General features: G+C 38.2%; 1 protein-coding gene across 3 annotated transcripts in view; it reads right to left on the bottom strand.

The window, feature by feature from the left end:
- The window catches only part of STARD13 (StAR related lipid transfer domain containing 13), a 492,819-nt gene that overhangs the window by 293,366 nt on the left and 175,264 nt on the right, over positions 1-24,189 (bottom strand). For all 3 annotated transcript variants that reach the window (XM_070380429.1, XM_070380432.1, XM_070380430.1), the window contains one exon: positions 8,184-8,217. In XM_070380429.1, the coding sequence (XP_070236530.1) occupies positions 8,184-8,217 (34 nt within the window). The remainder of the gene's footprint in view (positions 1-8,183; positions 8,218-24,189) is intronic.

The raw sequence follows: 24,189 nt of genomic DNA, 5'->3' as shown, positions 1-24,189 counted from the left end.
CAATCTTTCTTAGCATTAGGTTCTTTTACACTGAGTCAGTTCTTCAAATCAGGTGGCCAAAGGATTGGAGCTTCACGATCAGTCCTTCCAGTGAAGATTCAGGCCTGATTTCCTTTAGGATTGACTGGCTGGATCTCCTTGCAGTCCAAGGGAGTCTCAAGAGTCTTCTCCAATACCACAATTCAAAAGCATCAATTCTTCAGTGCTTAGCTTTCTTTATAGTCCAACTCTCACATCCATACATGACTACTGGAAAAACCATAGCTTTGATTAGACAGACCTTTGTTGGCAAAGTAATGTCTCTGCTTTTTAAGAGACACTTTTTTTTTAATGCTGTCTAGGTTGGTCATAGCTTTTCTTCCAAGGAGCAAGCGTCTCTTAATTTCATGGGTGGCAGTCACCATCTGCAGTGATTTTGGAGCCCAAGAAAATAAAGTCTCTCACTGTTTCCACTGTTTCCCCATCTATTTGCCATGAAATGATGGGACCAGATGCCATGATCTTAGTTTTTTGAATGTTGAGTTTTAATCCAACTTTTTCGCTCTCCTCTTTCACTTTCATCAAGAGGCTTTTTAGTTTTTCGCTTTCTGCCATAAGGGTGGTGCTATGTAGGACCACCCAAGATGGACGGGTCATGGTAGAGAGTTCTGACAAAACGTGGTCCACTGGAGAAGGGAATGGCAAATCTCTTCAGTATTCTTGCCTTGAGAACCCCATGAACAGTATGAACTGAGGTTAATAGGCATGAAAATGATTTGTTACAGCATATGCATCTATTAACTGACAAACAAAAAGATTGAAACTTTTTCCAAATGATTTGTCTGGAATACTATATTACTTACCTCAAAGGATTGTTACAAACATAAAAATGCACAATTATTTCATTCATTCATTCATTTGACGAAAATTTATCAACAATCCCGGATGTGCATGTGCCAAGGAAACAAAAAATGATCAATCTTGGTCTGATCTCAAGGACCTTGCAGTAGAATTAATTGACTGTTACAGGAGCCATGACAGGGAGCATCATAACTTGTCATGTGCTGGGTTTACTCTGCTTGGGGGAGTAAGGGAAAGTTCAACAGAGGGATTAGCCTCTGATCTGCCTCTTGAATGTGAAGAGGAATTTAGCAGGTGGGGAGGTCAGGGAACATCTTGTTTCTCCAAGGAGTGAGAGAGCAGAGTGTGCTCAGTGGACAACATGGGAGATTAAGGTGCTGGCCAGCAAAGGAGCAGAGGGGCCACCATGTGTCCAGATTGGAAGGTTCTGATGCCGGGTGAGAAGAACCACAATTGCCAGCTCTTGGTGATGGTGCCCATACATTAATGTGATTTTGGAATCTCTGTTCCTCTCTTAGAGGAGGATGTTAACAAAAGACATACACATAAATTTGAGGGCTGTAACTGAACAGTATTCAACGATTAAATTCTGTAAAACATAATATGGGGCAAAATATTCTTATTTTAAAGAATATGTTCAACTTTTTGGATTAGGACAATGTTTCATAAAAAGTCCCATATTTTCAAATAGATAATTTCAGTGCTACCTAGGGGAAGGGGCAGCTTCACAAAACACCTGGAGCCTACAAGAAATCATTTAGACCTAGCAGTATTTCCAAAGACTGAATAATGGCTAGAGATAAATATACATCAAAGTTATTCATCTGTAGTAATGGTGCAGTCAATATGATTGAAAATTTTCCATGGGACTATATTATTTATAATAAAAGTGCAGTGAAAATAATGGTGTGTGAAAGATGCTTTCAAGAGTATATATTTGAATACAGCATACTTATATAAGGCAATTTCAAAAGCAAAAGTTATGGCTGCCTTTTAACTCTGGTATTTTCCTTAATGCACTATTTATAGAGATTGCAGTTTTAAGAATAATAAATATAAACATTGACTAATCTCAAATCTATTTATAAGATGTGGGTATATTGTAAAACTGCAAAATGAAATAATACTTTATTTTCAACATTAACTTTATGTAAGAAACCAACATGCTATGCATAAAAGTAGAGAGATCCATTTTTATTAAAAGTAGCAAATAAAAACATAAAATCATGCTGTTATTAAACAGAAATTTTTTATATTTTCCTTTCAGTTCATGAAACAAATAGGGCATAAGGTGAAAAGGATAGGTTTTGGCTTAGGTCTATTACTTGCAATAAATGGTACTGAAAAACAAAATGCATTAATACTTCAATGCTCCTGATGGAAGAAATTATCCAGAACAAAGAAAGATTCTCTTAACAAGATATTCTTCTTTCCCTGTTGCCAACAAATAAGTTTCCAAGTGCTGTAACTGCTTTTCTGCTTTCTGGTCATGGTCTCCTCTATTCCAAGTCTTTTACCCTCTAGAAGAATAGGCCTAATTTTCAAAGAAACAACAAAGGGGAAAATCAGGTACTGATTTGCCTTTTGTCATTTAGGATTTGCTCAAGTCTGGCTTCTTCCAAGGCACTATGGAAGCAACAACAGGGTCTCCCTTGGTGGTCCAGCGGTTAAGACTCCAACACTTTCGTTGAAGGTGGCACAGGTTTCATCCCTGGTTGGGGAACTAAGATCCCACATGCTGCATGGTGCGGTCAGAAAAAAAAAAAAAAAAAAGAAGAAGCAACAGCAGCGGCCCTAAGATCAAACCTCTTGGTTTGCTTCAATTTTGGTCTCCAGAACTCATTTTTTATAAATGATTACTATTACTATTTATGAGGGAATTTTAAAATAAAATTTCATTAAATATTTGAAACAGTAATTTTTCTTAGATTTTAAGGATCCTCCTGTGTCCTTGCCATATTTATATTCTAAGTTGCAGAAATATAAATATAACAGAAAATATCCACATGTTTTGATCACTTTATGTATTGTTTATTCTCTTCCTCACAAACTGTGAGCACCTTGATGGAAGGCACTGTCTTGTCCTTCTTTGTATTCATTATGTAATGAATCATAATGCTTATTCAATTTAACTCAATAAATTTATGAATACATAAAATACAGTGGTTGAGTTTATGGATGGACAAGCAGTAGCAACTAACAACTCCCAGTCCCCACCCCCACCCGACTATACTCCTTGAGAAGTATTTGTTTAATGAAAAACATGGACAGAAGAGCCTGGAGGGCTACAGTCCATGGGGTTGCAAAGAATTGGACATGATTGAGAGACTAACTCTTTGATTTACTTTTTTTTACATGAGCTTAAAAATCAGATAGAATCAAGTTTAAATTCCAACTTTGATACTCATTGAGCAATTTAATCTCATTGATCCTTATTTTTTATATGTGAAAACTGAGGACAATACCCCTTATGATATAGGGCTTCTTGAGGATTGAATGAGTGAATATTCATAGATAATCTATCATAATCTGGAACACAGTAGGCACTCAATAAACATGATCCTCTATTTCCCCCTAATACCCCAGACTTAAAATTCCAGTTCTTCAAACTGGGTACCTAGCAATGTGCCAAGAGTGTCACAAAGCAGCTGGATAAACACAATGGTTTTCCTCCTGCATATATGTTTTTCTATGGATGGTACATAATTGTATTAATATAAAACAATTGTTCAGGGATTCTTCTACTCATCAAATGTTTTTGAGCATCTGTTATGTAGCAGCAGCCTGCTGAGCACAAGGGATAGTCTAATGGGAAGAAAGAAAGGAAGGAAGATGGAAGGAAAAAATCAAATTCCGACAAGTGCTGTGAGGGAAACAAAGAGACTGCAGAGATAAAAACTGGGGTTGGGGGAGCCAACCTCTTCAGATAGAGTGTGCAGAGAAAAGTTTTAAAAGCAGTGGATGCAAGTTGGATGATGAGAAGACAGCCATGCTAAGTGCTGGGGGACAAACATTTCAAGTGGAAGGAGTAGGAACACGAAAGTCACCTGAATTCTTCAGGTAAAACAAATGTCATCTTTGCTGGTTTGACAGTTTCCCTGACTTCCTGCTACATGGGAGTCTTTCAGATACTTAGGAAGCACTGCCCTGGAGAAGACTTTGAACACCAGCTGCAAGAGGTAGGAATGGTGGATAAAAACCACTCTCCTTTCCCTCGGTATTTAAATTGGCAGCTTCCAAGGGCTATAACTAAGCATCCAGAATAAGCTGGCACAACTCAAATATGGAGGGAAAGAATGTGAACTAGATTTATATAGCTCTTAAGCTTTATGTGGCACTTGCATTTTATGATAGAGATTCATACAAATTAATATAAAATAAAACCAAGTTTCCTCTCCGCATACACTGGATGCTTTCCTTTTGCCTCATGTGGGCATACTGCCACAAATGGTAATGGCTTCTCTTTATATAGCCATAGGAAATCACAATTTGAAAACGTATTAAGTGATTGTAACTTTCACTAGTCACACATTTACTGACAAGCTCTGGTTTTGCTAAAGTAATCTTAAGAGAAGGAGATTCGAGTTGGGTAAGTTTCTTGAAGGAGGGATAATTTTATCTCATTTATCTTTGTGTTGCTAAGACCTTGCACAGTGCTAGGGACATAGTAGACGTTCATTACTCTGAATTAAAATGAAGCTATAATTTTCAGTTGAGATTGGTGAGGGGCACTGGGGATTTCTCGCTCTTGGGCATCTGTCACTACAGTTAAATTCCAGTGAAATGGAAGAATGTGAACATTCCATAGCATATGCTTCTATTCACGGTCACTGGATTTGGCTGCACTTTTGACTACCTGCATATTCTGCATCTCTAACACCTGGGAAAATTCTTTTTGAGACAGTCTTCATACTCTCGATAATGGGTCTAACAAAATGCCGTACCACATGAAGCTGAGGGGGCAGAAAGTAATTAAGTGCTTCCAGGAAGGAGGAATACTTATAGCCATGAAAATCCCTCTGAGACTGTGCTTAGAGGAGTTGTCCCTGCTACCCTAATGAAATTATGGAGAAAAAAATGTAAGCAATTTCTTCAGATGTGACCTTATTTTCCTTAGGTTTTCAAATGGTTTTCTAAATGGAAGAGAATTTCTTTTCTTTTTTACAATCTGGAAGCAAAAATATATGTTGTATGAGAAAAACAGCATGCCAGTGCAAGATTCAAAATTCTTGATAGTGAGCAACACTGGAATTTGGTCTCCTACTTACAAATTTGAAGAAAGAAAAAACACACCCCATGAGAAACTGAATTTAAGGTCAGATTAAGTCAACCATAACCATATGGGTTAGCATTTAAACATTTATATTAACTTTTCAAAATGAAAAGTCATTAGGGAAGTCATACCATAGTATGTACCACTCATTTCCATTTTGACTTTTTATCTCACAAAGGTCACAGTATGACAGGCACAAACTCAGAATTTACTCCATTTGTTATCATAGCAAATGTTTCTTCTATTACTAGGCTAAAATATTTTGTCCGGTTGGACAGTTTAAACTCCTTTAAAAAGAGTGTAGTTACTTGGCGACACCGTCTCTTAATTTGTTAGTGAGTGTAACGCTGACTGGCCTTAGACCACTGCCTCCTTGTGCCTCCGCTTCTATTACACTGGGCTCCCCATTTATCCCTTTCCAGTGACTGAGACCAGAGGAAAATAGAGATCATACCATTCTAACACACAAGAAAGAATCATAAGGAATCACCTTACAAGGACAAACAGTGAGGTTGCGTCATGGCATGTCCTTCTTCTATGTCATGTTATATCTTATGTCCCTATATACTCAATAGCCTATTCTGTCTGACCTCCATATTGCATTTTGGTAAAGCATACAGATAGAAGCTCTTGAAACCTCCAGTCAAGAAGCAACAACGGGAAGCCAAAAACTAGGGGAGCTGACTTCACATCTTACAAACAGCAGGAAAGAATGACCGCTAAAAATTTAAATTGTTAATTTAATTTGAAAAATGAGATTAAAAAAAAGAGGGCAGCTGTAATTGAAAAGTCCAAACTTATGGATGGTTTCACATTTGCATGGAAATCTGAATTAGGCTTCAAAAATTCTCCTCTGATTTATGTGTGCAGAAAAATTGTCCTCAGACACCCTTCACCAATACTTCCTATTCCCAGAGCACTTTGCATAAATATTTATGTGAAAACTGACTTGACTCTTTTCTAGATTCTGCTGGCTTGCTTGCCAATGCCAATGCTTTTTTTTTTTTTATGTCAAGATGAAACACTAGCTGGCAGAGTAGATAAGCAGCTAAAAACTGAGTCTCTGGTAGACTGAACCCCCACTGCACGATACCTGGATACTGAAGGATAAGCTGCACATCCAATCTGGTACTTTTATACCAGATCACAGCCATCAAAGCTGAAATTCCTCATTGGAGATTTGTTAGAAAAGTACTTGTCATTTCTGGCCAGAAGTTAGTGGGAGTTGTTTCTTATTTACTCTCTTGACTGTAATTTTGTATGATGGAAAATATCCTTTAACTATAACAAGTTGGGTTTGCTTATGATAAAAAGAAAATAAATCTATCACATTTTAATTAAAACCTTAGCACGCTGCTTATTTGTGTAAATCCCCCATTTCGTGATTTCTGGACTGAAACAGTCTTTGCTGACGTAAATGCAAGATCGACCCCTTGAGCTTGAGTTGGAATTTTAACAAAAAGTGATGAAGCACAGAGTGTTCTACTTAGGGCATAGTTTACAATTTGGGACACATTCATAAGATTTTAAAAACAGGTGTTGCTTATATCCCACTCAGGTGTCAGGTGGTTGAGGGTTATGTACCATTAAGGTCTCAAATATAAAAATGCATGCATGCATGCATGCTAAGTCACTTCAGTTGTGTCCGACTCTACGATTCCACAGACTGTAGCCTGCCAGCTCCTCTGTCTATGGGATTCTCCAGGCAGGAATACTGGAGTGGGTTGCCATGTCCTTCTCCAAATATAAAAATGGATATGGACAAAATTGTGCATGCTTGATGCTATAAGCACTTCACAGAATGGCAGGAGCAACTCTGTTTGGTGATTCTTGGTACAGTTGGTGGGGCCAGCACATTATCAAGGATGTTTTTGTGATGCATTTCCAGCCAGTCACTTTGCCTGGTGGTCCAGTGTGAACGTCTCCTTGCAAGTCTCCCCAAGAGATAGAACAGTAGATGACTATATCCAGAGACCTTTGCAAAGCTGAGGCTAATTTAAGCTGAAGCTGAGATCTTGGGTTTTTGAATAGGAACTAAAAGTTTTCTCCAACAGATTAAAGAAAAAGAGGCCATTGAAAACAAAAATAATGATGGTTACCAAAAATCAGGGCAGCAATACAGTATTATTTTTAGTGGCACTATTTGACAAATTTATTTCAAAAAAGGCCCTAAAGATATTAACTCAGAAACAAGAAGTTTTAATTTTTTCATTGAAGTTTTCCAGAAACACATTATCTTCCACATGTGAAGAATGTGGATAATGGAATCACACGAAGTTTTTGAAGTGGTTTCCTTTCAAGTGTAAACATTTAAATGACCATATGAAGTAAGGACAAATGAGAAGATTCAGAATGATGTGTCCACAATGACTGGTCAAATAAAGAACTGTTCAAATAAAACAACAGTTGCTAAACAGATGGTAAGAAGTGATGGTTCCAGGGAGTTTTTCTTATTTTATGTAGTTATTGAAATAAGAAAGTCAATAAATTAAGATGCACTTTGATTTATGCATTACATAAATTTTGACTTATGTATAACATTTCCAAATATAGCAGATACAACAATAAAAATTGCTACTTTTCTTTATTTGTCAAGAGGACTTAGCAGTTGTTTTGGTACAGCTGTTATTTTCTTACTACTTTTTCTATAGTACATATTTCAAGACAAAGTCTGGTTATGCAAAGGAATTTCTTTTTTAAGTTTCCTTAATTTTTTTCACATATAACAGTATAGTACTAATAGCTTCAGATGTATAATGATTATTTTTTGCTATATATATATATATATTTGTATATATAGCAAAGTGACTACCAAAAGAGATATAGTTATGCAAAGTGATTTCTGCATGTATGAATTAAACCCACTATATGTCTGCATGAAGACAAGGGAAAAACTAAGTGAACCGATCCAGTCTTCAAGATGTAGAATACACTCAGATTTAACATCATACTGTGACTATCAATTACTCTGCAAGACATGTGGTATGCTTAAATTTATAGCAACTAGGCAAGGCTCTTTAAACAACTTTCACAGACAATCAGTAAAACAGATTTCCTCAAAGAGACTTACCTGCTCTCTCTTTGCTTCGTTTGTCAGAGAGCACCTGTATTAAAAAAAAAAAAAATCAAGACTCTCTTAATATTTCAAATTTATGCTGCCATCATTAAGAATATCATCGAGTTTGAAAAAAAATCAGATTGTAAAATTAGAACTGAATTGCCTTCAGAAATGAAAGTAAAATGCCAATTAGGGTAATGCATGATTTTAGTGTGCACAAAGAATCTGGAATAATAAAAGTAATACTCATTGACAAGGAAGATGCCTGAATCTTATTTTTCTCAGATTTATGTACTTTTCTCAGGCTTATGTCAAGATTTACACTATACTATGCATCCATTTAGCAACTAGAGGAAGACTGATGTCTAGTTTTTGTCGTGTACTCTGCTGTCCTCATGTCACCAATAACCTCCAATAACCTCCTTCGTGCTAACCAGCAACAGTACAAAAACTGAGCCAGCTGAGCACTCCTCCCATCAGAAACTTGATCCTTCTGGGCTCCTGTTCTCCCACAGTGCCTGCTTGTACATTTCTAACCGGTCCTTCTCATTTTCTCGGTGGATTCCCTTTTTGCCTGGGATCTTTAGGCATATTGATTTAATTTACTTTTGTTTTATTTTGTTTTTCAGACATGTTGCAGGGCTGGCTTCTCTTCTTACTTTGCACTTTTTCCAGGGTGATCTCATCTACTTTCCATCCATACTCTGATAACCTCCAGATTTATATCTCCAGCCCACGTCTCTTAACTTGAGCTTCAGGCCAATATAGGAAACTGTTTATTGGACATCTGCATTTGGAGATTTCAGACACCACAAAGCCATGTGTTCAAAGCTCAACATTATCCACCCCCTCACATAGATACCCAACTCCCAAACCAATTCTTTTTCTGTGTTCCCATCTTAGCGAAAGGCAACATAAACTGAACGTATGTGTCCCTCCTCAGATTGAGTTGTTGAAGCCTAATCCCCAGTGTGATGGCATTTGGAGGTGGAGCTCTAGGAGGTAATTTGGTTTGGATGAGGTCATGTGGTTGGGTCCCCCACAATGGAGCTGGTGCCTTGTAAGAGGAGGAAGAGCTCAGAGTTCTGTATCATGTGAGGACTCAGTGAGGAAAATGGTGATTTGTAAAGCAGGAAATGAGTTTTCACCAGATACCAAATCTGTCAGTACCCTGATCTTGGACTTGAAGACTCCAGAACTATGAGAAATAAATAATTGTTGGTATGTTGTTTAAGCCACCAAGTCTATGGTATATTTGTCATAACAGCTCCAACGGATAAAAAACAATCTATCTACCTGGTTGCCCAAATGGGAAACCCAAGGATCATCTTTTTGTTAAATTCTGTTGATGCCTACTCTCAAATCTTGCTTGAATCCATCTACTTATTTTCATTTCTACTTCCACCTCCTGGGCAACATTCAGGTCATGCTTAGATAATTGCAATAGCTTTCTAACTTCTAGCCTGACTCTAGTCTTATCTCCCTCCAATCTATTCAGCACCCAGTGTGATGTTTCTAAAATACAATTTGATCATGTCACTTTTCTAATTGGAGCTATCCAATTGTTCCCCAATACCCTAAGAATAAATAGAGTTTAGAGGTTAAGATCTTATGCCTAGCTGCATGACCTTCAGAAAGTTTTTCAATTTCTCCAAGCCTCAATCTCTTCAGGCAAATGGGGTTGCTTTGTGTGATGTGCTGAGCAATAAGTATGGCATAGAAGAGACATACAGTAAATATTTATTGATTATTTTGAAGGAACGTCTTAAAAACAGAGACTTACATTTTGTTAACTCTTTCAAAGCATAATGATAATTTGAATAATATTCTTTGAGAGTCAAGGATGAAAGATGCAAAATGTTGATGCAGTTAGAGCTTTTTCCTCAATATCACAGTTCCTCCCACCCAATTCTTATTCTCTCTCATCTTATTTTATGTCTCCATTCACACTTACAGTGGGTAAGAGCAAATTCACAAGAAACTTGATGACTGACAATGAGAAGAGTCAATTTTCCCAAGGACATTCACATTTTAAAGGGCACCATCTGATGACAAACACCAAGTACTGAATCTCTAATGATAAAACTTGAGATAGTGTGAGACAGAGGAGGAGAAAGCTCTCTCCACATTTCTCAAATAATATCAAGTAGGTGACTACTTCCTGCTCTAAAGAGAACTCAGTCAATGAGAATAGTGCATCATATTTAAATGTCTCACTTGATTTGGAAGCAAATATATCTAATGACTATTTGACTTGGAATAGCAAGTAAAATAAAATTATGAAGTAGATAAGTTTTGTTACATGAACATAATAAAACATTAATAATTATTTAAAATATCATAATAATATTTTAATAACCATTCAACATAGAAATAACCCAGCAGGATTCTTCAAGTTCAACTGTTGAAAAATTCTCAGTTATGAGCTAAGACCAATTCCTGCAGAGAAATGTCAGCTTGAGGGCTTAAAAGGGAAACAAAAGTAAGTAGACTTCCTCATCTAGTCCTTGAGATTGAGTGCTAACAGAGCTACTCACACATTAATAATGACAATAATAATAATAATTAACATAAGAAACTAAAAGTCAGATTACTTGATTCCAAAATAGATAAATGCAATAGGGATTTCCAGATAAACAGAAGTACTCAACAAATGTATGGTCAAGTATTATTTAGTTCTAAATGTAGAATGATGCATTAAAAGGTGCAGAGCTTGAATCTGGTAAATATATGTGCTTGTGTGCTTGCTAGGTCACTTTAGTCGTGTCCAACTCTTTGGATCCTATAGATTGTAGCCTGTCAGGCTCCTCTGTCCTTGAGATTCTCCAGGCAGGAGTACTGGAGTGAGTTGCCATGCCCTTCTCCAGGGGATCTCCCTGACCCAGGGACTGAACCTGTATCTCTCACGTCTCCTGCATTGGCAAGTGGGTTCTTTATCACTGGCACCATCTGGGAAGCCAATTAACTAATTTTAATTAATACTAAAAATATTAATGTTGTCATGATGAGAAAAAAGTAGAAATTAAATGCCTAAAATTAAAGCAACAAAAATTAGTGTTATTGAAAATAAAATAATGAAAAATATTACTAAATTTTAAAGACATTGGAGGTATTTGAAAGTGAACCCCTAATGCATGTTAACCATTTCAACAGTACATGACAAATTAGATGCAGAAGTATAGCTATGGACACTCCTTTCCCAGGAAAAATGATGAGACAAATATTAAATATACATATATATATATATTTCCTATGCTGTGTCAGCTCTAAAAAATTTGTAAATGTGATGGTGAACATACATTTCTTTATGGATATTCAACAATATTTTCCCATAATCATTTTCATTAAAACTCACTAGGTGACGGGACTGGGGGGAGGAGGGAATGGGGAGCTGCTGTTTAGTGGGTATAGTTTTAAGATGAAAAGAGTCTTGGGGATGGAGGATCGCACAACAATGTGAATGTACTTATGCCACTGAAGGGTACACTTCAGTGGTTAAGATAATAAAGTTTATGTTTTATGTATTTTTCCACAATTAAAAACACACAAAGAAATCTCTAGATGCACATAGCCTATTGCTACTTGTTATGTTTAAACTCCCACTACCTTACACTTCAAACCCCTCTGTTTGGAAATCCAAATAGAATAAATCTAAGATCCAAAATATGACTTATGGGCAGATAATAAAAGAACTGCTACTAACCTGGAGATAATTATTTATACTCCCTAAAGTCATCATGAGATTACAGTCATCTCCAGAAGCATGAAGAAGGAAGAGAAAAGGAAGTGGGATAATGGCATTCACTGATGCCAGAGCAATTAGATGAAAAATCTCCAGGCAACAAATGGGTTATTTCTCTGGATATTTTATTATTTGTTGAGTGTTTAGCCAACATGTAGAAACACCCATGTCTAGCACTATGCTGGGTGTTTAACCCTTTCTCTTTGTGGGATAGATGGCTAAGGGCAGGTAATTATCCCGCTGGAGATTCAGGAACTCTAGAATGGTTAGAAGTGTAAGCTGGAATCAAGATTGCCACAAGAAATATCAATAACATCAAATATGCAGATGACACCACCCTTATGGCAGAAAGCGAAGAGGAACTAAAGAGCCTCTTGATGAAAATGAAAGAGGAGAGTGAAAAAGCTGGCTTAAAACTCAACATTCAAAAAACTAAGATTATGGCATCCGGCCCCATCACTTCATGGCAAACAGATGGGGAAACAATGGAAACAGTAAGAGACTTTATTTTCTTGGGCTCCAAAATCACTACAGATGGGTGACTGCAGCCATGAAATTAAAAGACGCTTGCACCTTGGAAGAAAAGCTATGACTAACCTAGACTGCATATTAAAAAGCAGAGACATTACTTCGCTGACGAAACTCCATCTAGTCAAAGCTATGGTTTTTACAGTTGTCATGTATGGATGTGAGAATTGAACCATAAAGAAAGCTAAGCGCCAAAGAATTGATGCTTTTGAACTGTGATGTTGGATAAGACTCTTGAGAGTCCCTTGGACTGCAAGGAGATCAAACCAGTCCATCCTAAAGGAAATCAGTGTTGAATATTCATTGGAAGGACTGATGCTGAAGTTGAAGCTCCAGTCCTTTGGCCACCTGATTTGAAGAACTGATTCAGTGGAAAAGACCCTGATCCTGGGAAAGATTGAAATCAGGAGGAGAAGGGGACAACAGAGAATGAAATGGTTGGATGGCATCACCAACTCGATGGACATGAGTTTAAGCAAGCTCTGAGAGTTGGTGATGGACAGGGAAGCCTGGTGTGCTGCAGTCCATGGGGTTGCAAAGAGTTGGACATGACTGTGTGACTGAATTTACTGAGAATAGTTACAATTATCTCATGGATAAATCCTAGTAAAGTTCTCTGAAGTATGTTTGAGTCACTTGCCTCATCTGGTGAGATTCCCAGAAGGTGTTAAGTTTTTGATACTGGTAAAGCAATAGTAATTATAAAGCCATGTTCACACAGACAGTCTAAGAATAACATTTTAGGAATTGGTTTTATGAACATGTATTTAGTAGACAATTGTGTTTTGGAACAAATGTATGAAATCTGGATGAAATGCAGATATGCATCCCTTGTCACACAGACAAATATGCAGATTAAATGAATAGAACAACTCTGCTGCTGCTGCTAAGTCGTTTCAGTCGTGTCCGACTCTGCATGACCCCATAGATGGCCTCCTACCAGGCTCCTCTGTCCCTGGAATTCTCCAGGCAAGAACACTGGAGTGGGTTGCCCTTTCCTTCTCCAATGCATGAAAGTGAAAAGTGAAAGTGAAGTCACTTAGTCGTGTCCGACTCTTCATGACCCCATGGACTGCAGCCCACCAGGCTCCTCCGTCCATGGGATTTTCCAGGCAAGAGTACTGGAGTAGGTTGCCATTGCCTTCTCCGAGAACAACTCTAGACAACCATAAAAACATCCAGATAATTTTTATTGGGAAGCAATGGCCCTTGGGGCTTGTGATGATCAATCAAGTCAATAAATACATTGACTATTATTGTCCAGGTGAAACCAAAAACCTGTTTCATCACCTGCTGTTCTTGAAATACAAAGGGCCCATTTGTTCCTAGTGCCCTCATAGTAAGCCTTTAAAACTAAAAGCAGCAGATAAAATCCCAAAGTAAATAAACTCTTACGAAAACATGTAAGCCATTTTACTATTTGCTCTTTACTTTGTCCAGAATACACCTGCTGGTTTCAAACTCAGTAAACCATATTTTGCAGTGACCCTGATTTAAACATTACAGAATAATGTCTAAGTAGAAATGAGCTGATAAAGCTAATACCAGATTACCACTGGAAAGCTGGTTTCTTTAGACAAATATAAGGGATATATTATATACTGACTTTGGCTCAAATAACTTAAGACTCGTTGACTATGAGATAGCTGGTTTTATATCTCAAAAAAACAAACAAAAATCCTTTTCCTAATCTCCCTCATGTTAGCTCCTTAAAAGATCATGCACAAACTATATGTAAAAATGAAAAAGAAGAACAAATATTTTAAAGTATTATAATCTGCGATTTCAGAGCTATTTCAAGGAGACCTAAAAGTTTCAATCGCAGTATCAGTTCATGAAGAAATAAGATGAAAATTTAATGTTCTTTAATTGCCATACTAAATTTTCATTATTGACTTTAATTTTGATTTCAAAATATTCCAAACATGGCCTTGTAGAGAAGTTTCCAAAATTTTTGATTTCTGTAAAAATTCTTTATAGTGATTCTTACCGAATTGTCAAAGTTATTCCTCCCCTGACTCATGCTGAGAAAAGGCTGTAGTAATTCTTTGTGGGACTGTGGGGAGAAATAGAAACCAACAGATTTCCTCACAAATAACTGCACTATGAAAACTAAAGAAAAAGCTGCTAAAAAGGCTAGAGAGAATGTATAATATAATTCAATATTTACTCTTTGTTTTCATTTGATCTTCACTCATTTCTTTTACACCTGAGATATAGAAAGTAATTCTTGTTTTAGTGCTATATGAAAATTTCAATACATCTGAAACATAAGAGTCAAATGAAAATCTACTTTTGTGGACTGAAAAATATTTTGATTCAGCCCATGATGTATAAATCTTTCTACTTCTAAATGTAAATTTTGGTATATGTACAATAGGATTCAGATACTTGAACAGAAGTAGTCGGTAATGCATAATTTCAGACATTTAACCTAAATACAGAAACAAAAAAAAAAAACCTTTACTAGTTCAGTGAGTATAAAATGATGCTATTTAATAAACTATGGCATTTTAATAAGGATGCCTGACATCTGGTACTGATAAAAAGGATTTTATATTTTATAGTTAACATTTAAATAAAAAACATTACTATAGTTTTGCTATTTATCACAGGCCACAGATGGCATAGGTCACATTTGGGTGGCTTCATTTCCTTTTTGAATAGTTTATATAAAGACGCCACTTGTTTTCTCTCTTTCTGTGAATGCTTTATATAAGGTTTGGATCAAGTCCCAGAAATGAATAAATGAAGGAAGAAAGGAATGCATCAAATGAAAACGAAGTTTCTTAATAACAAAACTGATTATAGAATTTTCCTGGAACAAGTTTAGTTAATAAAGTTCATTCTAAAACAATGATCCAAGGAATTTGCATCTGGATAAATATTTGAAGTAACTTTTCCAGAACTGCAAAACCCCATAAGAACCTCTAAAAGTTCCATCTTTTGAACAACTGTATTTGCTCTAGGCAAAGTGGACTAATCCTTTGATTCAAGACAGGTTTGTCAGGAGCCTATGGAAGCAGCAGCTGAGCCTGATCCTGCTGAGACAGTCAGGCTGCTCTGGAGCTGTCCAGATGCTCTCTTTGTCTCTAGAGCATGCATCTTCTTGTCCTGCTTTCTCAGACTTCGTGTGTTCCACTCTTTAGATCCTTTGGTGAGGGTCCTGCTCCAACTTGGACATCGAACAGTGGTGTCCCTGACTCTTGACCCCAACACACCGGCTCTTGACCCTTTCCTCTAGAAGATGTCACTGGCATCTGGTCCTATCATTTCATGGCAAATAGGTGGGGAAACGTGGAAGCAGTGATGGATTTTATTTTCTTGAGCTACAAAATCACTGCAGATGGTGACTACAGCCATAAAATGAGAAGAAGATGGCTCCTTGGAAGAAAAGCTATGACAAACCTAGACAGCATAATAAACAACAGAAACATCACTTTGCTGACAAAGGTCCGTCTAGTCAAAGCTATGGTTTTTCCAGTAGTCATATATGGATGTGAGAGTTGGACCATAAAGAAGAGTGAGTGCTGAAGAATTGATGCTTTTGAATTGTGGTGCTGGAGAAGACTTTTAAGAGTTCCTCAGACAGCAAGGAGATCAAACCAGTCAATCCTAAAGGAAATCAGTCCTGAATATTCATTGGAAGGACTGTTGCTGAAGCTGAAGCTCCAATCCTTTGGCCACCTGATACGAAGTGCTGACTCATTTGAAAAGACTCTGATGCTGGGAAAGATTGAAGGCAAAAGAAGAAGAGGGTGGCAGAGAATGAGATGGTTAGATAGCATCACTGACTCAATGTACATGAATTTGAAAAAGCTCCGGGAGATAGTAGAGGACAGAGGAGCCTGGCATGCTACTGTCCACAGGGTTGCAAAGAGTCAGACATGACTTAGTGACCATTATAACAGCAACAAATCAATGCAGTAGTATAAAACATACATCATATAATTTTTCATTAAATTTTGTTATAATAATTGAAAATCAATGAGTACACTTACACAAGCATTTATCAGATGATAAGGACAGAAATATTATGTTATGAGACAAATAAAAGCTCTGAATGCAAAGTCAGTGGACTAACCTGTAACAACTGGGAGTGTGAATTAATTAGCTTAAAATCAAACATTTTTTTCTCCTTATTGGTTGAGAATTCTTGTAATCATAAAAAATGTTTGGTTTTATGATTTACCTTTGAATTTCCTAGCCCAGTACAATATCACAGACCTAGTAAAAATACTTGCAATGTCTTGATCTGGTTATCTAGATTTACAAGAGGCATGATCCACCCTAAGATAATTGGTAAAAGTAAAAGACTCCAAGATTTGATAATCTAGAAGAGTAGGTAAGGTGTATGCTGCTGCTGCTAAGTTGCTTCAGTCATGTCCAACTCTGTGCGACCCCATAGACGGCAGCCCACCAGGCTCCCCCGTCCCTGGGATTCTCCAGGCAAGAACACTGGAGTGGGTTGCTATTGCCTTCTCCAGGTAAGATGTGTATATGTATATGTGTATATATATATATATATACACACACACACACACAAACACACACACACCCCAATAGAAAGCTATTCAATGAAGAATTTAGTATGACAAAGAATGAACTGATTTTAATAAGTGCAATTAACACTACTTTATATATATCTTACAGATATTAGTGAAAGAAAATTCACTACATTTTCATGTGCTGTTGAAAATCCAGCTGGATGAAGATGAAGTTGAGTTCTCTACTCTGAATGAGATCACAGTCTAGAGCAGAAGACAGCCCCAAAGGGAAAAGATTGTGATCGTTTGGAACCAGTAGAGGTGACTATAAGAAATGATGGTTGCTCAGAGAAAGGGTCTCATATAAAGAATCAGGGGGAGGTTTGTGTAGAGGGTAGTATTTAAGATCATTCTTGATGAATAATTTCACTGGGAAAATAAGGCGGAGAGGGGAATTCCAGACAGAAGGGACAACATGTACAAAGGAAAGGGGCAGAGGGGAGGGAAGCATGAGTCTTTGGGGAAATACTGTAAACTAATTATAGGGAAGAGTGTAAAACAATGGGGTTAGAAAGATAAGATGGGTAGATGATAGAGGAATTTGTATACTATATGAAGTCCTTGGGAATATGTATACTATATGAAGGCCTGTGGGTGATAAGGACTCTAAAACTATAGGCTTTATAATGGTAATTCCCAAAGTGACACGAGGGATGCACTTGAGGAAGGAAGAGTTTGGACACAAGCTCAAATAAAACCAAGACCTGCTGAAACAGAAGGACATGAAATAGACTATCTGTGATGACGCGGTCATTATGAGTAATATTTAGGAGGGGATGAAGAGCAAGGGAAGTGAGAGAGGGAGGGAGAGAGGTCATCTTGGGTAGTTTTCAGGTTTTGACGCAGGGAAGGTGGTTCACAGAGGTGTCACGCTAATGAAGATGAGCAATAGGGGAGATGGTCAGGGGTTTGGAATATAAGGAATTCTACTTTTAGACACATTGAATTTGAAAAGACTGAGGGACACGCAGTGGGGGCTGTATAAAGAAGCTGGAGTCCAGGAAAGTGGTCTGGACTGAATGAATACAAAATATCTGTGAGAATTCCAGCTCTGAAAGAAGATGAGCTGGTTAGGGAAAGTGTGCTTATAATCAAGAATAGGAGAGGCAGAGACAAGAGTCTGGGGGCATTGCAGTATTTACTACGCTGAAGGAAATGACGAGACGAGGGTGATAAAGAGTATGACAAAACGGGAAGATCTTAAGCAGGAGGAGTAGGTAGATTAATAGAAAGAAGTTGAAAATTAACAACCCAGAAGATTCTAAAACTTGGTAATTATGAAGTGATCTTGGCTAGATCCAGGGGATAGAAATTTGAACAGGATAAATTAAGGAATACAGGGGAAATAAAGTAATCTAATCCCAAGAAGCTTGATTTAGAGAGGTTGAAGGATGAAAAAAGTGCTAGTCTTGGAAAGCAGTTTCTTGGAGGGCTTTTGTAAATTTGAAGAGATTTTAGTACCTTTAGGGCCTGAGGAGGAGGAGCTCAGTGAAGACTGCAGTTGCAGTTGTAAGGGAGCAGAGATCCTGAGGAGGGAGCAGGCAGCCAAGAGGGAGGGAGGCGGGTGCAGGGCCTGATGGGGAAGAAGACAAGGAGGGTGGGGGCTGACAGCGTGGCTGAGGTGGACCAGCAGCGACAGTGGATGAAGTCAGGGCAGCGAGCGGTGGCGCACCTGAGGGGCTGCAGGTTCTCGAGGGATGTGGAGGTCAGGACGAGGGAGGTCTGGAGCTGAAGAGGAGGCACAGGGGAAATCTATTTACCGATGCAGAAGCAGCACAGTGTTTCCTTCCTGCAGTCCTCAGACTACAGTCTCATACTCAGATATATTTATACTTCATATAAGTATAAAACTATGCTGTAGCTATTTCACAAATTTATCTCTCTTCTCAAGCAAACGGTGGATAGTGGAAAATTATGACGCACCTTTCTATTTCTTTGGAGGCATTACGGTACTGTATATCAGAAAAACCTGGGGTTTTGAGATAGACACATTGAGTTTGAGTCTTGAATCTGTCGGTGACTAGTTATACGGTTTTAGGTTACTTTTCTCCCCTGGCTGAGACTTAGTTTGCTTATCTGTAAAATGGAGATAGTAACACAGTCCTCATAAGGACACAAGGATTAAATTTAAAAATTGTGTGCCATCTCTCATCCATGGCATCCAGGACCAGATTGGACACACGATAAACTTCATTTGTGCCTTCTATGAGGAGCCTGGAACACCTATGTGCATACATGAAAATATCCTTCTCTTTCAATTACTATATTCACTTTCATCTCTAACTTTGAAAATACTGCCTTCCATTAAAGAAGGTATGGAAAAGCCGCCATTCCATCACACCTTAATTCTGTCCTTTGGTGATCATACCTTCCTCCTGACTGTTAGGTGTGCTCAAGTAAGGAATCCAGATCAAGAGTTTGGTTTGGCTCTTACCACATGGCAGGCCTCCTTCGGCAACATCCCCTCCAGGTTTGACTGCTTTGTAGGCCTATTTGCCTTGGCTTTCAGGCTTGTTTTTATAGACCAGTCCTGCCAACTTTTAAGATTACACAAGATTATAGTGGCATATTTTATTTAATGCTTCGTTTTCTTTAGAAGAGTGGTTTTTGGTTTTTTAAAAAAACAAACTCCTCATAAGCCTGATGACTTGCTCAGCTGAATATAGGCCAACTGAGAAGAATTGGGTCACCAAGTTCTGGACACACAGCCCTGGAAAATGTCAGGAGTTGGATGGTCTACTCCTTTGTCTGGACCCAGCTCAAGTAACTTCCTGAATGAATCCTAAGTGCTTTAAGAAATAAAAGTACTCTTAAGAATTTGTTTTCTTCTATGTATGGAAGAAGCACTGGTGATACTGGTTTGGGGGGAGCATCCTTTTCATTTTGAATTTGAAAACCACAGGAAAATCAGTAGTTTAAGGAAATGCCAATAAAAGATGAAGTATCAGTTCAGTTCAGTTGCTCAGTTGTGTCTGACTCTTTGTGACCCCATGAATCGCAGCATGCCAGGCCTCCCTGTCCATCACCAACTCCCGGAGTTCACCCAGACTCATGTCCATCGAGTCGGTGATGCCATCCAGCCATCTCATCCTCTGTTGTCCCCTTCTCCTCCTGCCCCCAATACCTCCCAGCATCAGGATCTTTTCCAATGAGTCAACTCTTCGCATGAGGTGGCCAAAGTATTGGAGTTTCAGCTTTAGCATCAGTCCTTCCAATGAACACCCAGGACTGATCTCCTTTAGAATGGACTGGTTGGATCTCCTTGCAGTCCAAGGGACTCTCTCAGGAGATAATAATAATGTAGTATTGCTATTTTATCTGTGTTAATGGAGATCTGGGACTTTAAAACTATCTACCAAAATCTAATTTGACATCATCTTTAGATATAAATAACTGTATAGACACTTTGCGGTATGCTGTAATTTAAATATTAATAAGAAAAGAAAAGCATTTCCAAAAAATGAAAAGTTAGAAAAACAAAGATGAGGGAGGTCATATTTTTGGTCCAGCAATTTGGTCCTCAACAGCAGGAAAAAAAAATGGCCTGACTCCTTGCTTCTCTGTTCCTGCCAACCTCTGTGTAAAGCTGCTCATGAGTAGTGAAAAGAATAAAAGGAATGTAGCAGGAAGAAGAAACTTAAAAAGCAAGGCTGGTGAGTTAATGACATGAAACCCACATGGTATATAGATAGTCCTTAAACAACTACAGCTGACTTTTTTTTCTCATGTTGACTTAATGCCTGGTCTCCTAACTTTAAGGGCTTCTGACTTGCGGTGGCTGGAAATGTGCTGGTTGGATCTTCTGCTCAGGAAGCAATAGCTCCTCTAGATCCACCACCTTCTTGGTGTTGAGGCCATGCTTCCTGCAGGCTGCTCCTACCCAGTGAGTGAAGCTGGTGGGGGTACTAACACAGCCCTTTCTAGTCAGAGGCAGGACATTTCCTATGCACGACTTTGTTACAGGACTTCCCACTGGTCTGGCCAAGCCTTTCTCGGAACTACACTTGGTCTGCAACCCCTCCTTCCCGCTCTCCTTCTGTAAGTGCCAGACCTCCAATATAGTAGGGAGGCTACTCCCAGTTTTCTCTGATCCTGTTCTCAACAAACCCCTTGCATGGTTAATCCTACCTTGGCATCTGCCTCTTGGCAGACATGATTTAACACATTCATCCAGTATCTTTTATTTGTTTTACACTCACAAGTAGGCATATACACAGAGAAAAGTTGAAGCAAAGAAAGATTTAATAAACTGCCAAAGGAGATATGATAACTCAAACACCAATCTCTGCTTCATCTTGAGGCCTGAGGCTCCTGAAGCCCCACAGTCTTTCACTTAACCAACATTTATTGAATGCCTCCTATATGCCTCCTACGGCTCTGGACCCTATCCTAAGAGTAAAGGACTCCTTTGAGTGGCATGCTCAGATTCGTGATATAATAAGATCATTCTGTTGCAAAGCATAGAAGTAACTCAAGGGAACAAGGCCAGAGGAGAGGAGGCCAGTTTGGAGGCTGGTGCAGTCATCCAAAGAGAAAACGGTAGCACGTGTGAGAAGAGCCCCAGCATAGATAAAAGAGGTGGGGAGACATTTAACTGGAAATTTTAGTGATTCAACATATATTTACTCCAGATCAGCCCTGCCCTTGGCTACACTCTGGGAAGACAGGAAACAACAGACACATTCCCAACTGTTCAGAAGCATTTGAATGACTTCTGGTCAGAGACGTGTGTGTGTGTGTGTGTGTGTGTGTGAAGGAACTTTTGCTCAACTCAGTCACTTAAAGCCCAGAGATATAATGGAAAACAGGAGGCGGGGGGACCTCCTACACCAATAAAACAAGAAAATGGCCTTGTGCCTAAACCACAGACTATGACACACAGAAGTCAATTACAGTGGGAAGCTCTGCCAGAACAAGGGTGCTGAGAGTGGCCCCAAACCTCAGACTCTGAACAGGATGCAGACTTCCCCGAAAATAAGTGTCACAACAGTAGAAGGTCTGACTAGTGACCCTCTGATTAGGACAACTAGTACAGGGGAGTTTGGGAGAAGTGAGGAGTGCCTTGGGTGATGTGTCTGTCCTATGGACACCCTGGTCTGGATTTCCCTTGGAAGGGCCCTTCTGAGTACTGAACTGTGTATACACCATGTTTATTATAATTATTCTTAATCTTGTGACTTTTCATTTTTACAGCTTTATTGAGGTATAGATGACCCAGAAAAAACTGCATAGATTTAAAGCATACAATGTAGTAACTTTGGACATATGCATATATCTGGGAAAACATCATCACAATCAAGATGCTAACCATCTACTCTCCAAAGTTTCCTTGTGCCCCTTTGTAATCATCTTTCACACCCTCTCTTGCCTCCCACATCCAGTCGCAGACAACCTGTGATCTGCCTTCTTTCACTATAGATTAGTCTGCATTCTTAAGAATTTGATATAAATGGAATCATGCAGTATTTACTGTTTTTCCTAGCTTCTTTCATTTAACAGAATGCATTTGAGTTCCAGTCCCTTTAATTTTAGCCATTCTAATAGGTATTAATTTTTTGTGGTTTAAATTTTCATTTCCCCAATAACTAATGATACTGTCACTTTTTCATACTTACTTACTTTGAAGAAATTTCCTTTGAATCATCTGCCCATTTTTAAAATGGTTGATCATTTTTTCATCGTTGCCTTTATGCTGCTGCTGCTGCTGCTAAGTCGCTTCACTCGTGTCCGACTCTGTGTGACCCCATAGACAGAAGCCTACCAGGCTCCCCCGTCCCTGGGATTCTCCAGGCAAGGACACTGGAGTGGGTTGCCATTTCCTTCTCCACATTGCCTTTATAGAGTTCTTCATATATTACGTATACAAGTCTTTTATCAGATAAGTGATTCGCGAAGATTTTCTTTTAGTCCGTGGCTTCTCTTTTCATTCTAGAAGTTCTTAATATTGAAAATGTCCAATTCTGTAACGGATTATTTATGGTTTCAATCTAAGAAATACTTGCTTTACCCAAGGTCAGAAAGATTTTTCACTTGTGTTTTACGGGTTTAGATTTTACATTTGTCTCTGATCCCTTTTGAGATAATTTTTGTTAGTAGTAAGTCTGAACCAAGGTTCCTTTTTTCACACATGAATATCCCATTATCTCAGTACCATCTGCTGAAGAGACTGTCTTTTCTCCATTGAATTGCCTTTACCCTTTTTTCTGTCTTCTTTTGCATTACTTTATATATTTTATGGTGCCATTTTAACTCCTCAATTGGTTTATAAGCTGTAACTCTGAATTTTGTAGTTGTTGTTGATTAGGTTCTTAGTCCTTAGATTGGGGTTTACAGTTTACATCTTTGACTTACTGGTCTACTTTCAAGTAGTATCACATCACTTCATGCATGGTACATAAAACTCAAAACACTTCTCCGTATTCCTCCTCCTTTAGGACTGTAACCTTCATACATTTTATGTCCACATCTGTTATAAACTTCCAAACACAATGCTGTTGTATTTGCTTTAAACAATTATTTTTAAAGAGATGGAGTGAGTGATAGTTGCTCAGTTGTGCCCGACTCTTTGCAACCCCATGGACTGTAGCCTGCCAGGCTCCTCTGTCCATAGAATTCTCCAAGCAAGAATACTGGAGTAGGTTGCCATTTCCTTCTCCAAAAGAGATGGAAAATATTTTTAATTGCACTTACCTGCATATCCATCATTTCCCACACTCTTCATTCCTTTGTACAGATCCAGATTTTCATCTGGTATCATTTTCCTTTAACCTGGGGACTTCCTGTAATATCTCTTATAGTATAACTCTGCTGGTAATGAATTCTATGATTTTTTTAATGTAAAAGATAGTTATTTGAAAGATATTTTTTCATGGTATGGAATTCTACTTTAAATATATTATGCCATTGGCTTGCATTGTTTCCAAACAAAAATCTGAGGTCATTTTTATTTATTCCTTTGTATTAAATATACCTTTTCCCTCTCTGATGGCTTTTAAGATTATCTTTTATCATTGGCTTTAAATAATTTCATTGTAATGTGTGTTAGTGTAATGTGCTTTCAGTTTTTTTATGTTTGGAGTTTTCTGTTAGTTTTGTGGGTCTGAAGTTTTCATTAAATTTGGAAAAATTAAGGGACTTCTCTGGTGGTCCAGTGGTTAAGACTCTGTGCTCCCAACAGTGGCTAAGACTGAGTTCTCAGTGA

The sequence above is a fragment of the Bos mutus genome, chromosome 12 (assembly GCF_027580195.1).
Source record: "Bos mutus isolate GX-2022 chromosome 12, NWIPB_WYAK_1.1, whole genome shotgun sequence".
Taxonomy (NCBI): Eukaryota; Metazoa; Chordata; class Mammalia; order Artiodactyla; family Bovidae; genus Bos; species Bos mutus.
This window is presented reverse-complemented; position numbering and strand designations above follow the sequence as displayed.